The sequence below is a fragment of the Phycodurus eques genome, chromosome 20 (genome assembly GCF_024500275.1).
Source record: "Phycodurus eques isolate BA_2022a chromosome 20, UOR_Pequ_1.1, whole genome shotgun sequence".
NCBI classification, from domain to species: domain Eukaryota; kingdom Metazoa; phylum Chordata; class Actinopteri; order Syngnathiformes; family Syngnathidae; genus Phycodurus; species Phycodurus eques.
The window spans coordinates 2,561,430-2,589,408 of record NC_084544.1 but is presented as its reverse complement, the minus strand read 5'-3'; the positions used below and the strand labels follow the sequence as shown (position 1 = coordinate 2,589,408).

Sequence of the window (27,979 nt, the reverse complement as noted above, 5' to 3'; positions counted from 1 at the left end):
GCGTCGCGTGGTGACGTCATCGACTGGCCCACTTGACCATTTTGACGTTGGAGGCTCCGCCGCCGCACCACTCAAACTGACGACGACGAGATATTGGCGAAATTGCAAAATAAAAACACCGAACGGACTCCAACGGACGTTCCAGAAGGACATAAGAAAAACAAGAATAGAAGGTAAGTCGCACTGTGGTAAGTGTTTTAGTCGCAGTCAGCTGGTTTTTTTTTTTATTGGCACGAGCCAGCTAGCTTAGCAAGTAGCATCTCGCCTCGCACAAACCGAAATGAATGACGTCATCAAGTCGCGTGGCTCGCAAATTGAAAACGTTACATTTTATGAGCCGGAGAAAAACTCCCACGCGGCGTCGGCTAACAACGGAAACGTCGTCGTCGTCATGGCGAGCTAACGGGAATCGCCAAGTGGCCCGGATGAGCGTTCAGTCGTGTCCGTACATTTCCAAAATGTCAACCGTCGAATGTGACGTGTGTCGCATTTGTCTGCACCGGCGAGGCCTCCTCGATGTTGTCGTCGCAGGTGCGCCGACTTCGGTTGTTTTGTGTTTCGCTTCTCCGAATGGCGCAGAACGCCACCTAGCTGCTTTCTGTTTGGAGGAATGAAGGAGTTACAATTTGCTTAGATTAAAATTTCAAAGGTACGATGGTTGATTGCGTTTTATCTTTTATTTTTTTTTATATAAATGATCTAATACATGACTCCCTGGACACAGTATTATGTGCACAATTTTAAAATGCTGTTGTGCTTTTGTTATGCTTGTAGAGTGGAATTGTACTTTTTATTTTTTTATTTTTCTAACCTCATTGGGGCTAAATAAATATTTGAAATACAGGTTCAAACAGCTTAGTGTGTTTTAATGAGTTCACAGTTTTTTTTTCCTTTTACTCAACACCTGTAATGTTACAGGTCCAATTGACCCATTGTAACACTAAAGCAGGAAATTATTTTAAAATGGAAACTTTATTGATCCTTCGGAACAAAAAAAATAAATAAATCAGAAAACAATTTACCTCAAAAACTCAAGTACTGTATCGCATAGAACAAGAACATTGCGCTTGTTTCTCGCCGCTAATTAACATTTATTGCTGTGTTTATTGTGTTTGTGTATTTCTGCTGTCTTGTGTGTATGACATGATGGGAGCTTGGTTGTTTTGTTTTGATCCTTTTCATAGAATTGCCTCTTGGCCAGGTGAGAGCTGGTTCTCAGTGGGCCTACCTGGTTAAATCAAAAATAAATATGATACGTTTGACATTATAGGGTACAAGTAGTTTCCCAGTTCTGTTGTTACAAGCTGACTTTGGACGAGAGGGGCGTGGCCGCCTGGCACACCCTGGACTGGTCGCCAGTCAGTTGCGGGCCACGGACACACCTACACTCATTCGCATGCTCATTGACACCCATGGGCAATTTAGAATCTTAAATTTGCAAGTATAGGTAATTATATGTAAATAATGTGGACTTTTCCCGTCTGAGACACCTTTGAATAAGTAAACTCCCTGCGCGTCACTTTGAGCCATGGATCTTATTATTATTGTTCCTGAGAAACGACATTAACATGAGGGTTAAGATGATCTATGTACAAAGTGCGCCACTACGGTGAAGGTGTTGAGAGCAAATTATTGACCGTAACTGTAAATAATCAGTCTATCGTATCCCCGCGATTCGGGCTGTGGAATAATACGAGCGTTTTCTTTGTAATAACTCCATCCAGTGTAAATGTCCTTTTTAAGAGCTTGACTGTGGCTAACCACTTTTTGTGATGCATGCAATATGGAACAAACTACTTCGATCCCATGAAATGGTATTCTAATCAACTGTAAATAAGCGACACCCAGTGCCGTTATTCGTGGAAATACGATAACTCGAAAATCACTCAGTAGAATGTAGACTTCTACAAAGGCCGTCATCATCAGTTAGTTTGCGGGTTACTTCCTGGTTTGTGGAGCAAACGGCTCTGGCTGGTAGCCGCGACAATTGCGCTTGCAGATGGCTGAAACAATTAATCGAATAACTTTTCCTGCATTTTTGTGCTAGTACTTGCCTCCTTTCCGATATTAAAATGGCGAGCCCGTGTTGCTCAGGCATGCACGTAACCTGTTGTTACGCTTACGTCAGGGCATTGTGCTGGACTCATTGTGTTAATGTGGCCCAAACGCCTACATCCTCGTTTAACTTAATTCCTGCCCCTGCCCGCCTTGATCCACATTGGCGGAGCATCTCTGCTAAGAGGATTGGAGATATGGCTGGGGGGGGGGGGGGTAAATAAATCACTGAGTCATTGTGGTCTAACACTTGTGAACGTTGGACTGCACAGAGATCAGATATTTTGTCACATGATTTGGTTGCAGTTGTGTAAGCGAAACTTACCCTTCTGCTTCCATGAACAATCGCCTTGTCTCATGATGGGCATCTAATAGGAACCCACGTCGAGAGGCCACGTCCTGCCACCATGATGGATCACAAGGCCCCACGCATTTATTTTTTACTTTTTTCGCTTGTAACATATTTTTACATTTGTTAAATATTGAGTTACATGTATTTTCATCCCGAGCCAATCACGTGAATGGAAATCGGGGCAGACCACGTAATTTTCAGCTGATTGGCATCTGCTAAAAAAATTATTATTATTATTTATTTTTAATTTTTTTTATTTTCAAAGGTGAGAAAAGAGGCACGGCGTGAGATGTGGAAACATTTTGCTAACGCGCTCAACAGTTAAAGAGCGAGCCGAAACATACTACAAACTAAGCTTGCAAAGGTACAGTTTGGCCAAACAGTCGCTGAACAGCGTGGCCGAAGTTGGCAAACGTCTGACCCCGGTAGGCTGTGTTTGCCTCTACTGTGTTGATTGATCTGGTCCATTTACCTTAATGTGGTGGGGTTTAACAATCGGTTTGAGGACCTCCTCGACTACCTTTGCCCAGTTCTGTTGTCTGACCTCTTTGCAAAGAAAATAAACTCCGCAAGTTGTTACTTTGTCTTCAAATGTTTATTTAAGGTATTCTCTTGAAAGATAGTTTTTTTTTTTTTTTTCCCCCCGTCCCACACAAATCAAGATGGTGGTGAGAGTGCATGTCTTTCTGGTAAACGTGTTGACCGCAGCTTATAGTCTTGATGTCAGGGCTCATCCGGAGCCAAATTAGATTAATAATACATTCGGTTACCACGGCAGCGCACCTCGCTCCATGGTAACCACGCAGTGTGTGTGTTCGTGTGCGTGCGCGCTTAGGTGGCTAATTAGCTTGTACCACCATGCTGAGCTAATGTGTTCCTGAAACAAAATCTAACTTATTTAATAATAATAATCATAAATTCATCACCTGGTCGAAATTAACATATGATATTTTCTTTGCTCTCCTTTTCATAGCTCGTTGCTGAACCGCCCTCCACAACATGTCCCAGGACAAGAGTGGCTACCCCACTATGGGGGAGTCCAACCCACTCCACAACAACGTCTACGGCCCCCCGCAGCCGGGCTTCGGCATGCCGCCGCCCAACTACAGCCAGGCCCCCGGGGGCCCGTACCCGCCGGCCGCCGGCTACGGCCAGCCGGGCTTCCCTCAGGCCGGCTTCGGCCCAGCTCCCTACCCGCAGATGCCTTACCCCCAGATGCCCTACCCTCAGGGGCCCTACCAGCAAGGACCCGGTCAGCCAGGCTTTCCCGGGGACCCCTGTGGTGAGTAGAGAAGCCTAAGAAAGAATATTTTCAATCTTAGACGTCCCCGTGTTGATGATGTTTGTTTTCCCAGCACCCGGCGGCAGCCCCGGTTACCACGGCGACGTGCCTCCGACCTACTACGACAACGAGGATTTCACCAACTCTGGCTTTGAGGACAAGAGCATCCGACAGGCCTTCATCAGAAAAGTAATTTACCGCGTCAAATAGGCATGTCCCAAGGTATACGGTGGTTTTAAAAAGTCTTGGACTCAATACCGCTGAAACTTTCCTTCAGCAGCCAAAAAGTCGTCTCTTGGCAATTTTTCGGCTACCGCGGCTTGCGAGGGGAAGGCTATTAGGCTAAAACAAACTAAACAAAACAAAAACAAAGAGTGGCTGCTACAGGAGGCAATTTAAAAGGGCGCCACCCACAAATTCAATAAGTTAATAAATTATTATAACACTGTCTTGAAATTAATGTTTGCAACCAGCTACAAGAGTTAGCGTGTCTACAATTGGTGAAATAAACACTATTGACCCGTGACCGAGGCAGATAACCAGCTAACTAGCATGGCTAACATTAGCTCGCACTTTAATATCATTTCAAACTCATAACAACATTTCCCTAAAAAAGAAGTAACTTAGACATGCTTTGATTTAAGTAGAGCAAAAACATCCGCATGTGGTAAAGACGATCCAGAACCTCCGCTAACAACCCGGTCTAAACTTTGCTCTGTCCTGACAAACAAAGATCTTCATCAGGTGAGATGTGTCCCTTCAACATAATTTCTTCACCCCAATTACTACTTTCCTGTTATACATGGTGTTAGTGCCATCTTGTGGAATCGTAGCGTAAAAGAAAGACTACTAACCTGTGCCCGACCACTCAAAATAAGTCCATATGTCGCCAATAATGGAGGATAGGTTCTTAAATCAAGAAGAATCACCTTTTTCTTCTTCGTCTCCTCCTCCTCCAGGTGTTCATGGTCCTCACCGTTCAGCTGTTGGTCACCTTCTCCTTCGTTGCCGTATTCACCTTCGTGGACGACGCCAAGGTGTTCGTGCGCCGGAACCCGTGGACGTACTACATCTCCTACGTGGTCTTCCTCGTGTCCCTCATTGTGCTCAGCTGCTGCGGGGAGTTCCGCCGCAAGCACCCCTGGAACTTGGTGGCGCTGGTAAAGAAAAAGAGAGCAAAAACAACCACAGCGCCAAATGTTTACTAGTCCTTATTTGACCGTGTTTTTCCCCCTCCCGCCCATCTCGTAGTCCATTCTGACCCTGAGCCTTTCCTACATGGTGGGCATGATCGCCAGCTTCTACGACACAGACGCCGTCATCATGGCCGTGGGCATCACCGCTGTGGTTTGCTTCACCGTGGTCCTCTTCTCGCTACAGGTCAAGACAACACAAATCATGATTAGAATTATTATTATCATGTTCGCTTTGAATTGGGAGGGATCTGTATTACACAGTCAGTGGACACAGCATTAGGTACACCTGCAGGAAATAATATCAAGGGAATGAATTGTGTTCCATAAAATATAAATGAACCGTACAGACAATTTTGGGTCTCTCCCCACATTGTCTGTGAATTTTGTTTAATTTTTTCCCCATACAGCTTAAGAAGAAATGTATTAATGCGCTTGAAACTGTTTGAGAAGTGTTGGAAAACTCCGCCTCTTCCTTCATTCTGCGGGAGGCATTATGTCGCCTCAAGATTGACAATCTGGATTTTTGGGGGGCAAAAACTGGTCAAAATTAAGTTAGATATATTTGAAGTAAGCTTTTTTTTTTTTTTTTTTTTTAAATGGATGGCTGTAATTTTTCGGTGCTGTAGGAACTGGCCAGCCTGTTCTGGCTTTTAAAGAATTTAGTCACCTCATTGTTTTATTTATTGCATCACTCATGGCTCAAAGAACTCGAAGATGATGATTTAACTACTGACTTTGGGAAGAATTAAAGGCAAAAACAAAAAGAAAGCCAAATAAAAGGCACACTTGCAGAGTTAATCATTTCAATGCTCAGGGATCTGAAGTCTCGCCAGATTTTCTGAAGTCACATTGTATCACTTTTGCGCCATTTGGCTGTACGTTCCACTCAAGCGACACGAAAGGGGCAAAATATTAGGAACACCTCCACCGCTCCATTTGCGGTTATTAATTTAATTTGCGTTTTTGTGTTCTTCTTCAGAGCAAATATGACTTCACTTCCTGTCAAGGCGTGCTGTTCGTGTGCCTGATCGTCCTCCTCCTCTTCGGCATCCTGTGCATGTTCATCCGCCACAAGATCCTGCACATCGTCTACGCCTCGCTGGGCGCCCTCTTGTTCACCTGCGTGAGTTTTTTTTGTGGTGGGGGGTAAAAATAAACACTTGCCTACTAGAATTTGTTTAATGGTCTTTCTGTTGTTGCAGTTCTTGGCAGTGGACACCCAGCTGCTCCTGGGCAACAAGAAGGTGTCTCTGAGCCCCGAGGAGTACGTCTTCGCCGCTCTCAACCTCTACACGGACATCATCAACATTTTCCTCTACATCCTGGCCATTGTGGGACGCTCCCGCGAATGAGCCAGGAGGGAGAATGTGGGCCCGGGGGGGGGGGGGGGGGGGGGTTCCTTCCATTTTTGTTGTTGTCTCTTTTCCTCCCCTTCCTCCATTATGCTCTTTAAATTAATGAACTTTTTTCACCGGTGTCGCCCGAATGGTTGGTCTCTCTCGCTTCTAACGCTCCCCGCGCTTCTACTAACACAAAATAGTTGCCCGCCGGCAACGCCACCCAGTCGTCGACCTACGTTTTGGCTCAGCACGAGGGCGCGTCTTTTATCCCGTGGCTGTTTGGCACGCAGAACTGGAACTATCCCTCCTCCTGTAACTGCATGGCAATGGCAGAAAAACACAACGCCCGTTTCTATAGGTACAAGTGAATAGCTCTTTCTTGTTAGTCCCAGCTGTAAATGGTTGCGTGTACCACTATACTCGAATGCCACTCTACACACATTTGGGGATGTGTTGCTTTAAGGCAGGGGTGTCCAGAACTGAAGGATGCGTGGGCCATTTTTGATATTTTACGAGCCTTTGGTTAATTAAAGGTGCTAAAACCAATGAAATGTAGAAACAAAGTAATTTGTTCTTAATTGTTGCTTAACGATGCACTAAAAAAATTCGGTATGTACCTTCATGTTAAAACTCACGGTTTGGTACAAGAGTACAAAATGCTGCAAAGTTTCCAGTGAAAAGTTAAAAAAAAACGGGAATTGCTTGCAGTAAATTCTCCAATAAATGATTATCAAAAAATACATATAAATTTACACTATACAATAAAATACTAAATATTTAATAATATATAACAGCTTAAATGTTTTCATTTTCTGTATAGTGCAACATCAATCATGCCTATTTAAGAAATGAATGACGCAGAAGAGTAGCTGTTTAAACAGAATTGTTAAGCTGTAAAAACACAAATGGCCTCCATTCACATTGCTGTGACAGCCTTTGAAATGAGTTAACAAGTTTGACATATAACTCAAAAGCGTATCGCTGAGCTGCACTGTGTTTGTTTTCGGAAAAATCTACACGAGTCATTTGGGGGTTTTAGTAACATTTCCACTTTTTCCCCTTGTGAGCCTTTGCATGTTCTGGCTGTTTTTCCAAATTGTATTTTCACATTATACCACTGGTCTTTAATTAAAAAGGTGAATAATGGCCCCGCAGCCAGACTTAGGATGCCCCTGCTCTGACTTTTCCAGCGTGGTAATTAAACTTTTAAAGGCACGAGAATGATGTACGACAAACAAGCTTTCCTCATTGTTATTTTTTCCCCCTTTCTCTTCCTGCCTAGTCATCGGCGCGAAGTGAACGTTTTTCTTTTTAGTGCTGTATTTTTCATGTTTCCATTAGTGTGAAGTATTGGTAATGTGCTCGTCATTTGAATTATTATTATTATTTTTTTTCGGGGGTTTGGGGTGACTGTTAATGAAGTTAGCTGAACGCTGGATTCACACATGCAGTGAAGACAAAATGCATGATAACTTATTTATTTATTGAGCTTCATGTAGATGACTCTTAAGTTACTGACTCAGAACTGGAAATGAATAAACACTGGTAACAAAGTCAGACGCAGTGAAGACAAATGCATGAGAACTTATTTATTTGAGTTTCACATTTATGACACTTGCGTTACTAACGCAGAACTGGAAATGATTCAACACTGGTTACAAGGTGACACTGAAGGTACTACTGCGGTCTCCCGCAGTATTTTTAATTCTCTTTAATTTTATTTGTCATCCCGTGCATGGCCTGTCGCAGGTGCATTGTCAGCACATGGTAATTTTTTTTAATTGGGAGGATTTATTTTTTGGGGGCAAAGATGTTTGTATCTAACGCAAAAGTGTAAGTGTACATAGAAGTGCTTTGATGTGTATAGGCCTGGTACTCGTTTGGATTGTAATAATGCATTGAATTTGAGTGGAACTGCATTCCTCCTCACGCTGTCGGCTTTTCATTAAAAACATACCATGTGGAACATGTAATGCCATCCTTTCATTTGCTTCAATTTACTGTACCTCAGGTAACTTTTGGCGAGAGACGCAGGGTAGACTCTGGACTGGTTGTCAGCCATAAACAAACACATTCATATTCACAGCGAAGGGCAATTTGTCTTCAATGAAGCTAAAATGCAACTCCACGAGATTCGAACCCAGAACCATTCAACTGTGAAGCAGATTTGCAAACCACTTAATACAGTGCTGTCACATTGAAACTTGTAATGTCGATTAATTTGAAGGAACAGCCTTTAACACCAACGTAAGTAAATATTTCCAGTGAAGTGGATCTTTTATTATGTAAAATGTGTCTTCCTATTTATTTATTTAATTAATTTTTTTGCTCCTTATCTCAAAAGTTCCAGTGGACGAAGGGGACATAACACCAGCTCAACAAACGGGACAATTTCAGCAAAAACTCTTAGTTCATTGGATATAAAAATGAGTTATTCAGCAGGTGGGTCGATTTACATATTCAATACTTTGGTAGAACATAAAAATACGAGGTGCTAGTTGCCAATAGGTATTAGCGTCGCAAAAATGGCGGCTACTCGCATCAAAGTAGCTTCATTAGATAAAAGAACAAGTAATAGCTTCGTTAGGTAAAAGAACGGAAGTGATGTGCTTCTAAATGAGTAACATATTTGTGTATCGCTTAAGTGAAACTTGTGGTTTTTTTCACTCTTACTGTGCTGTTTTAATAGATATTTCAAATGTGGCTATGCTTACTCGGCTAATTTTAGCACATTAGTACAATGTAGTGGCTAAGCTAAAGCTAAGAAGTTCTCGTTGTACGTCAAATGTGGCGCTTAACGGCCAATATATCAGTATACTAATATATGAATTATTAAATAGTGGGTCTCTTGACTGTTGAATGTTGACTGAGTAGTTAAACGTTTAACAAATATTTGGGGATAATTTCCTGCAATGTCTCGGAACAGGGTTCAACATGGAAGACATCATTAAAGTGAAAGCAGGCGAGCTTGTCTAAAATGACTTTAAAATTTAAATGTACTATTAACATTGACTTTACACAAAGAGAAACACATTTTAAGTTATTTAATCTATTTATCCTCTTAGGTGGAGGCACGCAGGACCCCAAAATTGAACAGCTGAAGAGCGAACTTGCGAGGCTGCAACAAGGTGACCGATCGCACATTTTTAAACATATGTTTTAAATGACTTGTTTGGTAATCAATCTTACAATAAATGTTGATGGAAATTGTCATATTTGTTGCTATGTGGACGTTGGTCTGTTGTGGAAAGTTCAGACTCAGCAGTGACATCTTCTGGACGAAGTTATCATATCTTACGTTTGCTTGTACAGTATTTCTGTTGGCCAATGTTATTCTGAAAATATTACGTGTATTATCCAAATAAACGCATAGTATCTGTTCAATGCAGTAAATACAATCAGAAAATCAGTCACATTATTTTTTTTATACTGTATTACGTTGGCTAGCCTCGGAAGTGGAAAGCAATTCCCGCTTTTACGTCGACTGTTATTAAAAAAAAACTTTAATAAAAAATAGTAAGGTGCTATTCGGTGGGCTAATGGTGTGTATAGTACGTATTTATGACACAACGTTCATTTTCGTTTCTTCTGTTAGCCTAGCCTGAACGGAAGTGCTCATGGATCGTATTTCCGTTTCCGCTTTGTATGTCGGCGTGTTTTAACGTATTTATTTGTTAAAACAGCAAACCTGACATAACACGTGCCAGCTGTGTGCTTTATTGGCTAATTAAAAGATGGAACGTCAAGTTAGAGTGAAAATATCCCCGTTGAAGTTTCGATTCACGGCGTTATTTATTGCTCGCCAATAAGAACGCGCGCTTGCGATGACGTCATACCATATTTTGCATATTTTAGACATTAAACGTAAAAGAAATAGCAGCAGAAATTAAGCTCCAGTCGTGAATGTGTCTCGTTCCAATCCATTTTGAAAACGTAGATATCAAGTGTTCTTTCTTCAAGGGAAGATTACCATAGCAACGTGAAACCGTGACTTATGGGGCTGTGCCTGCAAGTCAAATCAGCGGTTTACTTAGCAACATGCTATCGTCAGTGAGGTATATCCTTACCTGTTACTCCAGCAATGGAGTATCAGAGCATGATGAATGGAGTGCTATGAGATATGATTAGTATCTCCACTCTTGGTGGGCGACACCATCCATCAAGAGCCATTCTGAACCTTTTGAATCTGTCGAATAACATCTGCTGAATTTGAATGCATTGATGATTTGATGTCATGTCAGTTAAGTTAAATACATTTAACTTAACTGACATGGAAGAGTCACAGAGAGGTTTATGGGTCATCCTTTTCATGGATCAAATATCTGTTGTGAATTTTGCCTTTCAGCTTCTTGATAGAGAACATCAACTAATGCAAAAAGTAATGAAACAGTGAACAGCGCATTCAGAAGTTTACAGAAACTCAAATTAAATTCACCTGAAAATGATATAGTGCATTTTAGGTTCATCCTGAAGTTTTTCACCCAAAAGCCTAATATCCCTCACTTTTTGTGAGTCATGTAAAATGTTTTCTTCAAGGCAAAACAATCCTGGAAGAAGAAATTATGGAGAGGAAATCAGTCAGTGAGTGTCTGCAGAAGGAGCTGGCTACACGTAAGGAACTCAAGACTGTATGTGACCTCCAAAGTGAAACTCTCACCTCGAAAAGTTCTACTATGTGGTCTTATTTCCTGGAAAAATACACTCCCAAAAGTAATACGAATTTAGATTCAGAAAAAGATACACCTAAAAAAAATCAAAGAAACCCTGCGAAATCCTTGAATAATGACTGTCAGTTTTTTTTTATATTCAGTAATGCCCACAAATTGTCGCCAGGGGGCAGTATAGTAGTCAAACACCTCCCTGTTCCCTCGCCATAATTTTAAATTGGTCATTTATAAAGTTCTAAGTTAACTGTAAGTAAGTCAATCAATAAAATACATTTAAAACAGTAAATAAACAAAGTTAAAGTATGATGGCCACAGCTTGAATTCACTTTACATTATTTCCAGTGGGAACGTTTGTGTTTAAATCGCAATAATTTTGAACCAGAATTTTCTGGAAAATATGCTCCTTTGTTTTTTCTTTTTTTTCCGTGCTTTTTGTGTGTGTAATGTAACAGCAGTAAGCATGCTACCATAGAAATTGAAATAAACACTACCGCGACCTAGGAAAGCGTCTGTTTTGCATTAAAACATCACAAGGCTGAGCAGCATTTGTGAGACACTAGTAAAGTACACTATCACTAAAATAATAGTTTTGCTGTGTTTTATACAACAGTGGGTAAACTCTTGTGAGACCTATAGTTTTTATTTGGACTCATTTTTATGGAAAAAGTGTGATGTAGCATGTTTGGAGGTTCCACTCAAAAGTCTTTTGCTGGGAGCGTTTGCAATGGAATTATGGACGAGATATGTAGAAAAGTCACTGTTGTTGTTTCAGTGCAAACAGAGGCCTACCACCTGGAGAGGACCCGTCAAGAAAAGAAAGGTACTTGCATATTCATGTTCCGTTCATGAAACTGCCACTCAATCTGGCAAAAAAAAAAAAAAAAAAAAGAAAGTCTCTTTTCCTCTAGAATTGTCACAGAAGCTGCAGTTCCAGTGCGAGGAATCCAAGCGCGAGTCTGTCAGGTGAACTTGCGCACTCCAACCGGAGGAACGACATACCTCGAAGTCCTGAAGACATTCCGCATAATTCATTTTGTAAGATGAGCATTTGTTAGTTTCGCACGGTGGCAGTGATTTACCATGGCCATCTCCAAGTCGTCTTTGTATTCTACTGTGTAAAATAAGGGAACATACCTTTACCATGAAAAACTAACTTTTGTAATTGCTAGTATACAAGTAGTTGGTTCTTTCGTGTCCCTGCCCAGCCATTAAGTGAGAAAAATGAACAACCAAGTACATCTTTTGCGAGCCCCCTATTTTCTAAAATGTTTCCGTGAGTAAACCGTTCTGGATTTTGCCGGATTATGAGGTAACAGTGTGGTTAATTTACATGATACCGCCCCCACACTGGGTTACTCCGCCCATGACGTTGCAGAGCTTCAGTGGTTGGAGGCACACGTCCCTACGCAAATTGACACGTGTCATTGGGCAGTTTGGTGATGAAGCGCTGTCTCCACGAGTGAAAAGAATTCTCCCCCTAATCATCATAACGAAAACTGTACCCGGCATTGGGCCCCACAGTAGAGGGAGACAGGGTAAGCACTGGCTAATTTACGGTACATGAGCCCCCGCAAAACAGGCAAATTACAGCCAGGGGTCAAAATGTGTTCTCATTCTTGTTCATGCATTGTGCCATAATTCCATTCGTATTTCGATGGAAGCACATCACATACGTGTTTGAAGACACCTGGGAACTGTTAAAATATGAAAAGAACACATAAAATGCCTCAGTTATGCAAGTTCATTCTATTACGACTCAAAGATTTCGTGGCCATGTGTGTGAAGTTTTTTTTTTTTTTTTTTTTACTCCTGACGGCCATTTTAGTCTTGCCGAGCAGAACAGGAAGAGCGAAGAACTCTTGGCGCAGCACCGTTGTGAAATCCAGGAGCTGAAGCTCAAACGGCGCAAGTTACGGTGCATATTAACTGTAATTATTAGCCATGATGATTTATAACTACATTTACAGTAATTTCTTAAAAAAGTGTGTAAACTACAGGATGAAGTTTGAGAATCAACTCCATCAACTGATTGAGCTGCACAAGCAACTGCACGCCATCATTGTAATTTGACCCCCCCCCCCCCACACACACACACACACACACACACACACACACACACCTTTTTATACTGTGAATAATTTACATACTCTTATTTGATTTCCAGAAAGATTCCCAGCCGAAACATTGAAGCAGAGCATTGACTCAAGGTAAATAAACCTCAGGACACATTTGTTTTCCAGGCACGCCAAGTCTTATTTTCCTCTTTCCGAACCATTAACTCTTGTTCCGTCGCTCTTGCAGAATGTGAGACGTTAGATCGCCTGACGACATAAACCGGGAGGAGTTAAAAGTGCTCGTTTACCGGTACTTTAATGGAAGAAGAAAGACAAAGAAAAAAAGAGTATTTTCCTCCGTTTGTCCCATGTTGACCCACGGTAACTGTCAAATGTTCCCCTGGTAAATCTATGGGATTTCCCCCCACACTTCATTTTGTGTTTCAAGCCTGTTTCACGTGCAATGTTGTTCAGTTCATGTTAAGCCAATGCGTTGTCGTTCATGTATTTGTGAAAGTGCACAGACGAACATCAGTGGCTTGGAAAAGGTTTAATAAAAGTATTTGCAGCATACTTCAATACTAAATGACCATGTATTCAAATTGTATTTAAAAAAAACAAAAAAACAAATATGAATACAAAATACTTTGATACTACAGTGTGACAAGTATTTGTTAATTAAAAACAGCCAACCAATTAATTCTTTTGAATATGTACAATCCCGCATATAAAACTGTTCAAAAAAACTAGACCAGCCTAATTCTTTGGTTTAATCACACGATCCGACAGAGGCATCGTTGAAGACATCCAAAATGCAGGAGTCACGTCAGCAAAACGTTTGTATCCTTTCGCACTGCGCTCCAAAGCGGGAACGCGGACTTTCTCCAGTTCACGTTGAAGCTGTAAACATGTTTATTTACATTAAATAACAAGCGCAAAGCCCCCCGAAAACGCCCGCACTTAGCTTAGCTCCGTTGCGCCGACCTGCAAGTTGACGACAGGCTCGAAATGAGATCACGGGGAACCCTCCTGTTATGTCGTGAGTCAAAATGATCTTATTTGAAATCTAAAGATCGAGAAAAAAATATATTTAAAATACAAAAAGATCATCCCAATAAAATGTATTCTGCAGGCCGTACCTTCTTGTCATTTTGTGTTTATTATATATTTTCAATATTATGTTTTCATTTGCATATGGACACAAGGAGCTAACGGGGGCAGAACTGTCTAATGCAGGGGTGGGCAAACTTTCGTGCTCGAGAGGGCCACAGTTGAATTTTAAATCGGACAAATTGGCCTGGCCATTCATAATTGAGGTTAAAAAAAAGTGTAAATGTTAAAATTATATGTATTTTTTTTTTTAAATGAGCTAATATTTAAAATAAGACAACTAACAAATTATGTAGTGATCAAAATGAAGACAAAATAAACCATACACGTTAATTCACCAGTTAGAGGGGGAAAACAGCTAAACGTATGCTACAAATGTGTCAGGACTCTTGATCATGTAAATGCTCCATGGACCGAATTAAAGAACAGAGTGGGTCATATGTGACTCGCAGGCCATACTTTGCCCACCCCTGGCCTAACATATATAGAGTTTCTTTCTTTGCAAATATACACTTACTCCCACTATATTTCATACATGTTATATCATATTTCGCTCCAATTAAACACACAAACATTAAAAGTGGATAAGTGTTTCATCTCCGATTGACATAACAGGTGGGTTTTAATAAGTCTCTTACGCTTAATGTTTCTGTTTAGATTTATTTTAGCGCACAAAGAAACATATTGCCAGTGTAAAAAAAAGGAAACAAAGGGCAAAGTATGTTTTTCTGTCGCTGAATGGCATAAACCTGTCTTTTCATTTGTTCTCCGTGTTCTTTTCACTTTCACTTTCAGTCAACAAGCCCGTCTGCCATCTTCTGTTTTGCACACTATCCACTTCCGGTTGCCTTACAAGGTAAAAGTTGTACCGATGTTTGGCAAGAAGGCGCATTCCGCACCCGTTGATTTATTTTTGATTTGTTTTTAATTGGTGGCATTTTGTTTGTGTTGTAGTTTCAAGCTTTCTTCCGGGTGGAAAAAAATAAAAATAAAAAAAATCCAGCAGGAGAGGTCGTCTTGTTGAAGCAAACCTTCTGAGTGTCGTTGGCACGTTAGGGGTTTGACGGTCTCGCTTCAGTCGACTCGTGCCCACGTGGTCATCCGACTGTCAGGCTCCCATTTATCCCAGAGTATTCCCCATCTGTTCAAAGAACAACAAGGCAGTTGTTTGGCCGTGTCAATTGAATCATTCGGTCCCAGTTGGTAACAAATCGGTAAAACATACTTGAGGTGACTGAATTATTACTCTATTTGGAACATTTTACATGTGTTAACTTGAAATTACACCAGTAAGTATTGTGGTAACTAAACAGACAGAAGGTATAAAGATTAAGGTTTTATTTTAAGACTGCTGTTCCTCACATCATTTCTACGTTTTACGTCTAAAGATGGGCGTATACTGTGTGAAAATAATCCAGTTTCAAGCCCAATTAAGAGATTTTTTCATCGGGGCAAATTTAAAAGTTTCGTTGCGTGTCAGAAAAAAAAAAAAAAAAAAAAAAAAGAACGATTAGTAGCTCCCGATTGCACTTTGTTGATGGCGTTCCGCTTCTTCTACTGGCAAATCGCCAGGGTGACTTCACCAATTCCACATCAATCCTGGGAAAGAGCTAGCATGAAAGAGACTTTTTTTGTGCCTGGGTATCGTTCTTTGAGTTTTTGGTACTGCAGTCTTGACAGTTAGCGACAGTTTGAAAACAGCCACCTACTGGGACAGCAGCAACTACTTGTACAGCGTTTGCCTTTTGCACCACGGCAATTTAACCAGGATTTGTACGCTTAGCTAATGCAGCCGTAACGTCATAATTGCAGTAAAAACACTTGTAGGCCATAAATATAAAACAATCAAATGAAAACCAGTAAGTAAGGTAAGTTACATGACTACCTGTTCTTACGCCACCGCGCTAAGTAGTTTATTGCACGACATTCGTAACCTTGAAATGTTGTAAACCGAGGAGCCCCTGTCGTTCAGTCGTTAGCTTTGACTTTCATACAGCATGAGTTGGAATACACTTGGCACAAATCATACAGCATATGCCCAGCTAAGACCTCAAACCACTCACAGGTAGGTCTACACTGTTCACAAAACGATAGCGGTATGGGCTTACGGGTGAAATTTTAGGATAAACCTAAAGTGCTCTGGAACGTTCACCTTAACAAGTTGTCCAAAAATGACTAAAACACTGAACTATTAGAATTGTGCATTAAAATATTTAGAGAAGGTGAAATGACTGTAGTGCATTTTAAGGTCAATTGTGAAATTTCACCAGTTAGCCCAATAGCCCTCGGTTTTGTGAGGAGTGTATATATCCTTCCTATTAGCACTGCAAGTGTCATCTTTGCAACGGTAGACTACCTCAAAACGGCTGTAGACCTTCTTCTCCTTCCTCAGGCTCTCTATCCTCTTCAGCAGTCCCTCCCTCTCCTGGACAACACCTTGGGGTCGCAGCAAGCAGTTCTTCTTGGCGGAGAAGTCGTCCTTAGCTTCGCGGTCTCCGTCCTCGTCCCGCTCATGGCGGTTCTTCTGACTGTTTGCCGAGATCTTCTCCAGGATGACCTTTGTGTCGTCGCGGAGGTTGCTGCTGAACAGTACCGAGCTCCCAGAGGGCTGGTACCGTGACGAGCCTGACGTGCCCGGCGACGTCCTGTGATTGGCAGTGGTCTGATCGGCGGCGGGGGATCCCATGTCCTTAGTCTGTTTTTTAGTGTAATCTTCTACCATTTCTTTCACGGTGGTCATGCTGCCCCGATCTTCGCCTGAGGACTTCTTCTCCTTATCCTTGGGCCCCAAGAATCCCTTTAGCCTCTGAGTCTGTTTCTTCAGGAAGTCGAGCGTCTTGCCGTCACCCTTTCCCTCGCTCAGCGTGTTGATGGATGTGTTGGATCCCATAACTTTCTCCTTGGATTCGTCGTGCGGCAGAGTGGAGGAACTATGAGAGCGAGTCTTCTTCAGCTCGCACTTCTCGGAGTCTGTTGCATCCGTCATGATATCCTCGCCACAGGAGACCCTACGAGGATTGATTCCCTTAAGCTTAACCGGGTCCCGCTTAAAGATCTTGGGGGATGCAAGGGGCTTTAAAGACTTGAATATGTCTTTCTTCTGACCGTCCAATGAGTTCTCCTCTTTGTGGGTTTCGGGAGCCTTCACGCTGCTTACGAAAGGCTTGGGAGAGAGTAGAGACGGTTTTGGGGACGGGAGTGAAGATCGCCAATTGAGTTCGGACAGTTTTGCTGCGGGATCCGGTTTCTTTGTGTCTGATTCTGTCGGACCAATTGCAGCACTCGCCGTAGTACTTTGGGGTGAATTGTCAGAATAGTCTGGCTTCTTCTCTGCCGGCGGTGGGACTGCAGTCTCTATTTTGGACGCTTTTCGCTTAGCAGCTAGGTCTTTGAAATACTGTAGTCGACTGGCAGGGTCATTGATGTTCAGAGGTGATGACGTGACAGTGTTGGAGGTCTCGACATTCGGATTTGACTCTAACTGCGCTTGAGGTTTCTGGTATTCATCTTTTCCTGCTGTTATGTCTGTCAATTGTTTCTCCTTTTCCTTTGCATCCTCACTTTTCTCCTCGTCCTTCTCCTTACTCTGTTCCTCTGCCATCTTTTTCCACTCGAAAGGTTCTCTAGACAACGACCGCCTCTTCTCTAGGATCTGGGCTACGATGGAGGACTTGCCGTCGTCCTCTGTGGCGGATTTTAGACCGGCGCCCCCGCTGTGCATTTCTGCTTTGGAAGATGAGAATATGAGCGATGAGCGCAGACGCGAGCTACGCTGAAGGAGCGGGTTGATCCGTGAGCGGAAGGAGTCGTGTTTGGAAAGGAAGAGCTCATGACCTTCCTTTACTTCTTTTTCCCTGCTGTCCTCTTTTGCAGAACCCCACTTATCCTCTCCTTCCCGTTCTTTCTCCACTTCCTTCTCACTTCTATGCAGCGAAACTGAAGAAGTCAGATCTTTGGTGGTCGAATCCTTGCCGGTGCGGTCAGGTACGTTTGGCTTCCCAAAGCGTGGTTTTTGGATATCCGCTCTGGGCATAGGGGCGACATTTGGTGGCTCTTTTAGTCTAAAGCGGGTGGCTGAACTTTCCCTGGGCTCCTGATTAGATGGAGGATCTTCAAATGCGTCAGGCCCCAAGGGTTGATTCAGACCTTCTTCTCCACCTTCCTCGTATGTGCTCAGATACGAGTGGATCCTCCAGTTCCTCAGTCCATGCCGGACGCTCGGATCCTGGTCGTGCTCCTGATCTGAATGCTTTGGAAATGGCTTCTTGTCTGATGGGTGGGGCTGTGTGGGTGAGCTCTGACAAGCGTACGCCTGACCAATGGTTGGTCTCTTCTGGGCGGAGCTCCCTCCATACCTTCCCGCTACCGGAGGCGCATGAATCCCATCGGGTCCGCTTAAATCATCGGAGGAAAGATATGCATAACCTCTTGCGTAGTTTCCGGAGTTGAGCTCTAGGTCTGAGCGGAATGAGCTTGAGTCTGAATACTGGTCAATGGCTAGAGGCGGAGGACGATGTCTGTCGTGGTGTCCGTGGCCAGAACCTGGTCCAGGACCTTCACTGTCGAAATGGTGTCTCGGTTCCCTGTAAATAAAATACAGAGATTCAATAAGCGGCAACGGGGCAATGAATGTTGATACGAAACAACTAGGGGTTGAAAAGGCATTCTACCTGTGGAAGTCCGTCTCATCCAGATTGTTCATGACTCTGTGCTTCATATAGTGCCTGGAGGCCATGTAATTCTCCTGGGTCCCTTCTGCGTAGCTGTGCCTCTTGAAGCCGCTAATCTCCATCTGCCGGGACACGATAGACCGTCCCTGCTCCAAGTAGGACTGCTGTGGACGAAACTGCTGCTGGGTATACTTCCCGATCATAAGTCCTGCCCCGTACTCAATGGTGTGACGAAAGGGGTCGTTTCTCCGGAAGGGAAGAGCCAGGTTGCGTTCCAGGTCTCCGTATGGGAAGCTCGAAGTTATCTCTGGTTGCCTCCGGATGCCCAGGGCGTTCCGTAAGGACTGGGTCCTCTTTACGCCTAACTGTCTGGTTAGGTAACTGCCGGTGTCCGGGATTGCGAGCGTTCCATCCGACGGGTCAACGACGAGGGGCTCCGACTGAGCATAAAGGATGCGGAATTCTTCGTCAAACGTGGCCACCAGCTCGCCGAGGAAAAGGTGAGCGATGCAGCGGTGAATCTTCTCATACGACCACATGAAACTGTGAGAAAATACCGAGGAAATTGTCTTCATCATATGACAACTGGAAAGAAAGCAATCAGAAATCGCGAGGAATAGAACTCACCTGTAATTACCGCTGAGTACAGCCCTGCAGTCAGCTAATAGGAAACGATCTTTCATTTGCCCCTTGAATGACTTCCCTGTTCGGGATTGATATGTTATTCCCGCCACAGTCCTGACACGCATCATCTGTAAAGCAGATCAATAAAAAATGTGTCACGTTTCATGGTATTGAGGCAGGCCTACCTTCGTGGATGATTGACGCATGACAAAACACTTACTTGGATTAAGTCCAAGTTGACCTTGCAGTTGATCACCATGGAGACAAAGTTGTGGGCTTCCTGCTCATCCAAAATAATATAAACAGGAATGTGGCGCGCTGTCGCGTCCAAGAGGTCGGCGAAAATGTCCACATCGGTGAACGTGTCCATCACCACTGCGATAACCTGAAAAATAAAGTTAGTCCTTACTTGCTGACTTACTTGTTGTACAAGTTACGTAGTCCGACTTGTTTGTTGAGTATTTGAACCCTTTTGGATAAATTGGTCAGAAAATGTGGTCTGGTCTTTATCCCAATCCTAAGAATAAACAAACTGCTCAAACTAATACCACACAAAAAATATGTTTTCAAATTTTTATAGAAAGTAACACAAACATTCACAGGAGAGGGAGTGAACCCCTGGATTTAATAACTGGTTGACCCTGCTTTGGCAGCAATAACCTCAACCAAATGTTTCCTGTAGTTGCACAATGGTTAGTTAGCATACATTTTGGACCATTCCTCTTTACAAAACTGTTGCAATTCAGCAAGATTCCTGGGATTTCTGGTGTGAATAGCTCTCTCGAGGTCATGTCACAGCATCTCAATCGGATTGAGGTCAGGACTTTGACTGGGCTACTCCGGAACATGTATTATTTTCTTCTGATGCCATTCTGTGTTTTGGATCATTGTCCTGTTGCAACGCCCATCCTCTTTTGAGCTTTCACTGTTGGACACGTGGCCTTTATTTTCTATACAAATATGATTATTTATTTATTTTTTTTGGGGTGTGGTGTCCATTTCAGCAAATGCTGTTTGTTTATTCTTGCGAGTTAGCTGAAGATCAAGACCACATTTTCCTGACCAATGTATGCAGAAATTGAAGAAGTTCCAAAGGGTCCACATACTCTTTCCTCCCACTGTAACTGCTCATGAGTCGTGACATCTGCCGTGTGCATCTCGTCTTAAATTACCGCCTCCTCCGCCTTCTCCAAAAGCCTGCCAGCCAACCAGACCTTCGTCGGAAAGGGTGCGGCGGCAAAGTTGGCAGTGGCAGATACAAAGTACAATTATTCTCAAAGGGAGATAAGATGACCCAAACATAAACGAGTCAGGCAATGCTCTGGCTGTTCAGAATGTGTGATAAAGACAAGCTAGGATACCACATGTTGATTTATGACATGCTGTGTGGTTCCACACTTGCTTTCACGTGGCTTCCTAAGTTGAGTTCAAACCTACACATTGTTAGCCCGTTTATGTGGAATGATTTAAGCTGCTCTTCGGGTGCCATACTCCTCCCAGGAGGACCTCATCCAAGGAAACTGGATCGGAACGTTTTCTGACCTGGCGAGCATTCTTGATGAGTCTCCTGGCCTGCTCCTTGATGCTCGGCATGTTGGGCTCCGACGGGTTCACCAGAGTGGTGACTTCCGTGGGTCCGATGAAGCTGTTCTGGGTCAGCGGCCATCCCAGGTCCAGGCCCGGGGCGGCCAGGTCGGACTGCATGGGCCAGTAGGTGTCGGACGAGCCCTCCGTATTGTGGCCCGCCTCTGGGTACCTCAGGTCGGGAACACTGTGGGTGTGAGCGGGTTCCTGGGTGGTGGATTTGATGTGCTCGATTTCAACTTGTGCCAGGAAGCTGACCACGTCTGCGCCCTGGAGGAAGTCATAGTACCCCTGGTGGGACAGGAAACGCAATCAACGCATAGTTCTGACACAGACATGCCTGAAATAGCCCTGAATGATTTTTTACCGATAAATCATTTTCTATCAGCGCATCGATGGCAAGTCGGTAGTCCTCTTTGTAGTGCGGGGCCAGGTAGTTTGGGTCCAGTGGGTTATCACCAATGGACGAACTCTGAGACCGGTGAGCCATGGTCGGTCAAAGTCAGGGTCGTTGGTGGGGAATGCAAAATTCTACAACGCAAAAGCAGGAGAAAAAGGGACCGCGTCAATGTTGAATACGCTGAAAAACGCAGAGCGAGAATTGGTGAGCAGAAAGTGGAAACATTTGAAAGGGAAAGGTATGCAGAGGTGTATGGACAGGTTCTCTTTCTAAGATCCCTGCTGAGTCAACTCGGCACAGCCGGAAGCCGTCGGAGCGGGGACGGCATGTTGGATACGTTGCAAAATAGACACCGTCACTTGGCGATGAAAGCAGAAAAGCAAGTGTCGGTTTGCCAAAAACGCTCTTCTTTTAATGACAATGTTCATCGTTAAGTGCAGTTGTACCTTGATTTCGGAGTTTAATTCGTTCTCTGACCAATCTCGTAACTCTCTTTACGAGTCAATTTTCCCCGCTGAAATTGCCGGAATTAATTTGAATTAATGAATGAATTGAAATGCCACTAATTCCTCACAGGATGAATAAAGTCTCTACTAGCTAGCTATCTAATCCGTTCCCGTCCCCCCCCCCCCCCCCCCCCCCCCGATTCACTGTATTGAATCAAAACATCTAATAAAACATACGTATAAAACGTAATAAAAGACAATGTAAATAAATAAACTTGTTTCATCAAGTGTAATTACTGTACATACTTGTGCGCTGGCATCAACACCACAATTACATTTGTGAAAGAAAGATCGCAACTTATCAAAACAAGGACAGACAAGTCGCCTACCTGTTAACTAATCAATGAACTGACTAATAACGAGCTGTAGCGCTAGTTATCATAGGGGCATCTTAAAAATGCCATTATTAAGACGAATGTGATGAAAATGTATGTTTTAATGGTACAGAACAACCCCCTGCCTCCTAACCTCCTCAGTTAAAGTCAATTAAACAATAAAGTCAATCAGCCCCTGACAGCAGTTGCCCCGATCAACACGAAATTAGGTGGACATGTCTATCACAACGGGATGCACAAAAGAGTCTCAAAGACCCATGCCTGAAATGGAACAGGAAGTTGACCGTTTGGGTTTAGAGGAGCCATTTTAGGGCGAATTCCAGGACTCATACTGTACTTTGCCAAACTCTTACTAGGGAACTGGTAATGTCCCCCGAGGCTGCATTCCAAGTGCAGCGCAGTGCAATCAGCTGAGCCAACCGGGTCAACCCTAATAGTTTTCAATTGAATTTGGCTCGAATAGCTGCGTACGAGACGTCTCGTGCGGCGGCGCTCTGACTTTACGAGCTCCTCGTGACAGTTCACTCTGCATTTTGAGGCTTGAAACTTTGGCGCTCTCTCTCGTGTTTCAGCGAGAATTCCAGTTCGCGGGGATGCTCCAAAAGTCCGATTTTTGTCTTTGTTATCAGTCAGAAGTGACAAAAGACAAAAAGCACAATCCTGTTCAGCAACTTGCTGCAGCGTGCGTTTTTTTGACCGTGTGGATACGTCGCCATGGAAACGTACAGTCTGTCATACAATGTTGCGAGGCGGATTGTCGGTGTGTGTACAAATGATACTTGTTATTTAGGAGCGTTCGGGTGTTTTTGTTCAAACTTAAAGAGCGTGCAGCCTTTCCACAATGTTGTTGTGATAGCAAGGGGGACATAAGGGAAGGCAGGGAGAGCCGAGTTTACAGAGTGACCCGAGTGACTCACCAGGTAAGTGTTATTTTTTTTATTTATTTTTTTTTCTGGCCGGTGAGTCATCTGGGAGCAAAATGGCCGACTTCCTGCTTTCTCCCTATCATTCGTAGCTGTTGGAACCGGGCCTCTATGGTCAGCCCCTCTCTTCCGCAGCGGCCCGGGAAGCACGCTGGGCTTACGTGCTACTTTGTATGGAATCGTTGCACAACTCCCAACAAACTCGATCAAGCTGCCTCAGCCTTGATCCTTTCTGCCGAATCATCACATTTCAGTTGCGTGGTGGAATAAATCCCAGCCGAGGCCAGAGGTTTCCGTGTCAAGCCTGATTGAGCTCTTCTGCGGAAACACGAAGCGCTGCTGGGCGGTTCTCTCAAAACCAAGTCCTCCCACCCGGTTTACTCGTTAGGATAGTCAAACAAAAATGGCCTGCTTGCTTTGTTTTGACAGCACCATCAAACTGTTGAAAGTGAAGCAGCGATCGGGATCGTGCACTGTTCCTCCCGTTGCCTGGCAAAGCGGAGTGACTCCGACGAGGACACTGCAACCTCAGCAAAAGCTCGTTAGGCGCGTTTACATGACAACGTCATTGTGGGTTCGTGTACAGACCATCATATTTTCAAAACATTCCTTAAGGTCAGAGTACGGATTAGAGGAAGGGTTAGGGTAAAGTTCGACAAAGGGTTGGGGAAAGGATTTGGCAAAGAGGGAGTGATATCTATTCCGCTTTAACCATTATCACTTAAAACTAATAAAGGCTCACTCACCACTTTCTCAGACGCCACACAAGAAAAAAGTTCCGTCCGGATCACTCGTTGCAGACAAGCTAAGATAATTTTGTCCGTGCTTGCGGCATTTCTATAGGCCTTGAGCGTTTGCTTGGGGTAAACAACGATCGTCATAATGAATTCATGAATGAAAGGGTTGTAATATGCATGCCAGGCCAGTGGTTGGTTAAAGAAACACGACGTGCATGCTCACCAACTGCTCGTCCTCCGAGATTGTGATCCGAAATCACTTTTTCAATAGCCCTCGTTGACCTAGCTAAGTAAGCTAATGTACATTTAGCGTAACCGGCTCTTTGTTTTGTTACTTTGATGTAATTGCAAATGTCCTTTGGTTTCACCGTTTTACACATTTAAATGGAGAACTCTTATCATTTTTTTAAAAAAGGCTGGCATATTCATGGCAGGCCAGTAGTTGGCGATGTCACTTTATGAAGAAAAACAACGCGCATGCTTGTCCTGGAACTTGATCTGAAATCCTCTTTTGACTACCTCGGTTGGCATACGTACAGGTTCGAGTTTGATGGAATGAAGACAACGTACATTTACTTTGACACAATCGCTCATGGCCAGATACCTGTGCGCATGTCCATCATTTTCAACATTTTTCACATTTAGATGGAAAATAACGCTTGCGTGTCGAGCGCCCGTTTTCAAATGTTTGCATTTAAGGCTCCAAACTGTCGCTAACATTGTTTTTTGTTTTGTTTTGTTTTTTGTTATCAGTGTCAGGCCTTCAACCGCTGCCAGGTTTCTCAGGCCGATGTTGAGATGAGCTCATTCTTGGCATTCCTGTGTTGACACTGACGTGAAAAGCAGGTCACCAGAAGACGGTCACCTCCGCCCCCAAAAAATCGGTTTCCGTCTCATCACGTGAATCAGTAACCTGCCAGTCATTTTCCCCAATCGCGAACTTATCTGTGGTCTCTTAACCCGCCTCGCCCACTCGCGCCGATCGGGCATACCTGGCGTTCATTTAGTGAGATAATTCGGCCGAGCGAGGAATACCTGAGAACAGGTTGGGAGGGACGAGCCAGTTTATGCGCTGCGCCGTCACCGCTCTTCAGCGGCGGCTGGCGTTAACGCGCTCGGACGGACGAGTGCAAACAACGCACGACGTGTCCCGCGCCTCGGCGGAACTGTTGAGTGCCGCACAAAAGGTTGGACTCAAGGTCGAGTTCATTGTGTGGACGCGACCGGTCCAGGGCGCAAAACCTAACGAAAGACCCTTGAACGCTTTTGTGGGACTTTCGTGGCACCTTGACTTACGAGTGCCCCGAGTTTCCAGTTCCGAGTTCCAGCTCCGTTTGTTTTCCGTTTGTGCTGCTGCCAGCCCAAATTTGAGTTACGACCAAGATTCAGATACATCCCATCTTGAGTGAAGTGAAAGAAAGAGAGGAAAAAAAAAAAAAAAAAAAAAACGCATCAATTTAGGAGCCGGAATGCCAGGAGAGCCTCAGTCACCGATGCATTTCCGGACATTGATTGAACGGGATAAACAGTCAAAAGAAGAACACTCACTTTTTTCTCACAATGTTTAGGTCCTTTTTCTCATATGATGAAAATGCTTACTTGTGTTATCAGCACTTTTTATACCACAACGTAATTCTCAAACTATTGCAACTTCATTCCCATTCGTAATATTTTCCCGTAAAATGACGATTTGACAACTCTTGTGATATTTTGAACTTTTCCCGCATAATGATAAAAAAACTTTCTTGGGAAATTATGATTTATTCCTCACAACTTTTTCTCGTGACATTTGGGACTTTCTGTATTACAACTTTACTCTTGTAATCTTACAACTTTATCCCAACAGTTTCCAAGATTTTTCTCGTACATTGACAATTTGTTCTTCGCAGCTGCTGCAACTTTTATCTCATGATGCGTCGGGATTTTTTTTTTTCTTGAAAAATACTGATTTACATATTATTTCTTCGCCAGGTGTCCTTGAAAATGATTCATGTCGAACCTGCAATGCTGCCCCCCTGCGGTTTCTTGGCCTTACTGCAATATTTTGTTTGCAAATTCCAGGATGTAACGCAGCGCATGAATGGACTTTTTCCACGATCTCCCAGAACGGAATGAAACTACTTCAGCCCGTGGCTCCCCCAACATAGACCACATCCATAAAAAGACGCACCGCAAGAAATTCTTACCACAATACCGACTTTTCCGCCTTGTAATTAGACACACTGGTCCACTGTTTTCCAAGTGAGTGACTCACGACAAAAACGCGGGCAACCTGTTTGAATATCAGCTTTTTTTTTTTTTTTAAATAGCTGCAAACCAAATATGATATATGCGATGAAGACAGCAAGAGGTTTCAAAGTCCACAGAATGTCTCGAAACTGGCGGCGGGGACCGGTCGACCGAATTGGGCACACCTTTTTAAACTGTCGAATTTGTTTGTTTGGTATTTCCATGGACAGTAGCTACCTGGGGTGCAGCATTGGACAAGTATTTGTTTGTTCCACTCACCATAAACAGACTTGGTGAAATAGAATAGAGTCCGAGAGAAAAAAAAATATCCAATGCAGAAGGAGAAGTGCAGGGAAAAGTGGACAGGACACAGAACGCATTCAAAGAGAGTGGAATGAAGGCAACATAATGTACAGCAATGGAAAGACAAGACATTGGAATGTTGAGCATGAATGGAAGAGTCAAGTGAAGTCAGGAAGTAAAGAATAGGGCCAGTGTATACCGACTTGAGCTTTTGTCCAACTTGGTCTCGCCTTCCATTTACCTCCAAACTTGCACAGCGTCTCCCCTTTGTTTTTCCGCATTTAAACTTAAACAAAATGAAGGGGGGGAAACAAAACAACCCAAGAACTCTCAGATCTTCCCCCCCCCGAAGCGAGGCTCCGGGCCCGGGTCGTGTGCTGCGCGTGTGTCCGTCCGAATGCACCCTCGGGGCCGCCGCCACTACGGCGAATGAGGAAGGAGCAACCGGGACGCTGCGAGAGAGGCGCCGCGCTCCCCCGCTCGCCGAGTCCACAGGCCCGCCCACAGACGTCGTTGGCCGGGGAGGACGCTCGGAGGCTCCCGCTGCAAGCTCCGCCTTTCGCGGCGCCTGTGAGGAGTGAAAATATCTCTCTTTCTCTCTCTCTCTCTCTCTCTCTCTCTCTCTCTTTATTTTTTCTACTCAAAAATGGCTGCTCGCTGAAACTCACTAAAACCCCAAGTTGACTTTAGAAAGTACGTTTACTACTATTTATTCCTTTGTGGCGTCGTTGTATAATAGATGAGTATTTTAATTGCGCTATATTTGTCTCGCTACAGTTTGCTGATTGAATTCAAACACTGCTACTCAAAAGCTCATGCCCAAAAAGATACCCTAGTGTCATTTAAATTTAGCATATTGATCATCAGTATGTAAACTAATAAACTGGAAAACTATTAAAAACAATTGCTCCAAATGAGACCAATCTTACTTGAACCAAATTTATCCAAATTGTAATCTCTTTAAATTGGAACTTGTGTTTTAATTATTTTTGTTTTATTGTGCAAATAGGTATTATTACTTTTCTTGCTAATATTATTTTATTATTGATTTTCTTCATTAAATTTGTAATTTTAAATACAATTTTTATTGTTTTTATTTAAAAGTTTTCAAGAATGTCCCCTGCAGTATATCATTAAAATTTGCCCCCCAAATAACAACATCTGGGTTCATTTGTTCAATCAAATCATTCTTTTTAAAGATGATTATCTTTTAAAAGCAATGCAACTATCTGGTTCACGATCGTGCCAATTTGTCACCTTTGTTTGTTGCCTGTTTGCTTGTTACAAATGGACTTTTATCACTGTTTGATGTTTCTAAATCCATAACTAGTTAGTTACTTTGTTGTAGAGTGACTGCATGTGTTAATAAGTGAGTGATAAATGCATTACAGTGACTTTGCAGTTTGGGTTATTTGAATGGCGTTCAGTTTATTTAGTGCAGGCCCCCCCGGTAGAATATCTTTTTGGTTGTTGAATTTTGACAGTTGAGAAATACATTATCATGAAAACAATGTAATGTGTTTTTCTTCTGAATATTTTATAGACTTTTTATATTTCTAAAACAATATTTTTCTCCAGACATTTTTCATAAAAATTTGACTCAGAGATATAT

General features: G+C 43.2%; 3 protein-coding genes and 1 non-coding gene across 9 annotated transcripts; 3 read left to right on the top strand and 1 right to left on the bottom strand.

Moving 5' to 3' along the window:
* Window positions 1-5: 5 nt before the first annotated feature.
* grinaa (glutamate receptor, ionotropic, N-methyl D-aspartate-associated protein 1a (glutamate binding)) lies at window positions 6-8,191 on the top strand. Of its 2 annotated transcripts, none has more exons than XM_061665127.1 (7): window positions 6-173; window positions 3,381-3,689; window positions 3,763-3,878; window positions 4,649-4,849; window positions 4,941-5,069; window positions 5,865-6,008; window positions 6,088-8,191. In XM_061665127.1, exons 2-7 carry the CDS (start codon window positions 3,407-3,409, stop codon window positions 6,235-6,237), a joined length of 1,023 nt encoding a protein of 340 aa, XP_061521111.1. In that variant the 5' UTR covers window positions 6-173; window positions 3,381-3,406; the 3' UTR covers window positions 6,238-8,191. The 2 variants fall into 2 exon arrangements, with proteins under 2 accessions (XP_061521111.1, XP_061521112.1); XM_061665128.1 differs by lacking the exon at window positions 6-173 and adding an exon at window positions 302-649.
* A 388-nt stretch (window positions 8,192-8,579) lies between these two features.
* si:ch211-199g17.9 (uncharacterized protein LOC108180085 homolog) lies at window positions 8,580-14,069 on the top strand. 3 transcript variants are annotated; one of them, XM_061664544.1, is made up of 10 exons: window positions 8,580-8,667; window positions 9,152-9,187; window positions 9,291-9,353; window positions 10,762-10,836; window positions 11,665-11,712; window positions 11,801-11,855; window positions 12,718-12,807; window positions 12,890-12,953; window positions 13,057-13,099; window positions 13,194-14,069. In XM_061664544.1, exons 1-9 carry the CDS (start codon window positions 8,652-8,654, stop codon window positions 13,078-13,080), a joined length of 471 nt encoding a protein of 156 aa, XP_061520528.1. In that variant the 5' UTR covers window positions 8,580-8,651; the 3' UTR covers window positions 13,081-13,099; window positions 13,194-14,069. The 3 variants fall into 3 exon arrangements, with proteins under 3 accessions (XP_061520528.1, XP_061520529.1, XP_061520530.1); XM_061664545.1 differs by lacking the exon at window positions 9,152-9,187; XM_061664546.1 differs by lacking the exons at window positions 11,801-11,855; window positions 12,718-12,807; window positions 12,890-12,953.
* On the top strand, window positions 10,270-10,401 carry LOC133396196 (U8 small nucleolar RNA). Its single transcript, XR_009767333.1, has one exon. It is a non-coding gene; the product is annotated as a U8 small nucleolar RNA (small nucleolar RNA).
* fam83hb (family with sequence similarity 83 member Hb) lies at window positions 13,465-26,859 on the bottom strand. 3 transcript variants are annotated; one of them, XM_061664542.1, is made up of 8 exons: window positions 26,567-26,859; window positions 21,302-21,465; window positions 20,893-21,225; window positions 19,571-19,735; window positions 19,354-19,478; window positions 18,727-19,269; window positions 16,413-18,639; window positions 13,465-15,197 (listed from the first exon to the last, which is right to left on the bottom strand). In XM_061664542.1, exons 2-8 carry the CDS (start codon window positions 21,422-21,424, stop codon window positions 15,177-15,179), a joined length of 3,537 nt encoding a protein of 1,178 aa, XP_061520526.1. In that variant the 5' UTR covers window positions 21,425-21,465; window positions 26,567-26,859; the 3' UTR covers window positions 13,465-15,176. The 3 variants fall into 3 exon arrangements, with proteins under 3 accessions (XP_061520526.1, XP_061520525.1, XP_061520524.1); XM_061664541.1 differs by having other exon boundaries at window positions 26,571-26,859; XM_061664540.1 differs by having other exon boundaries at window positions 26,609-26,859.
* Window positions 26,860-27,979: the final 1,120 nt, after the last annotated feature.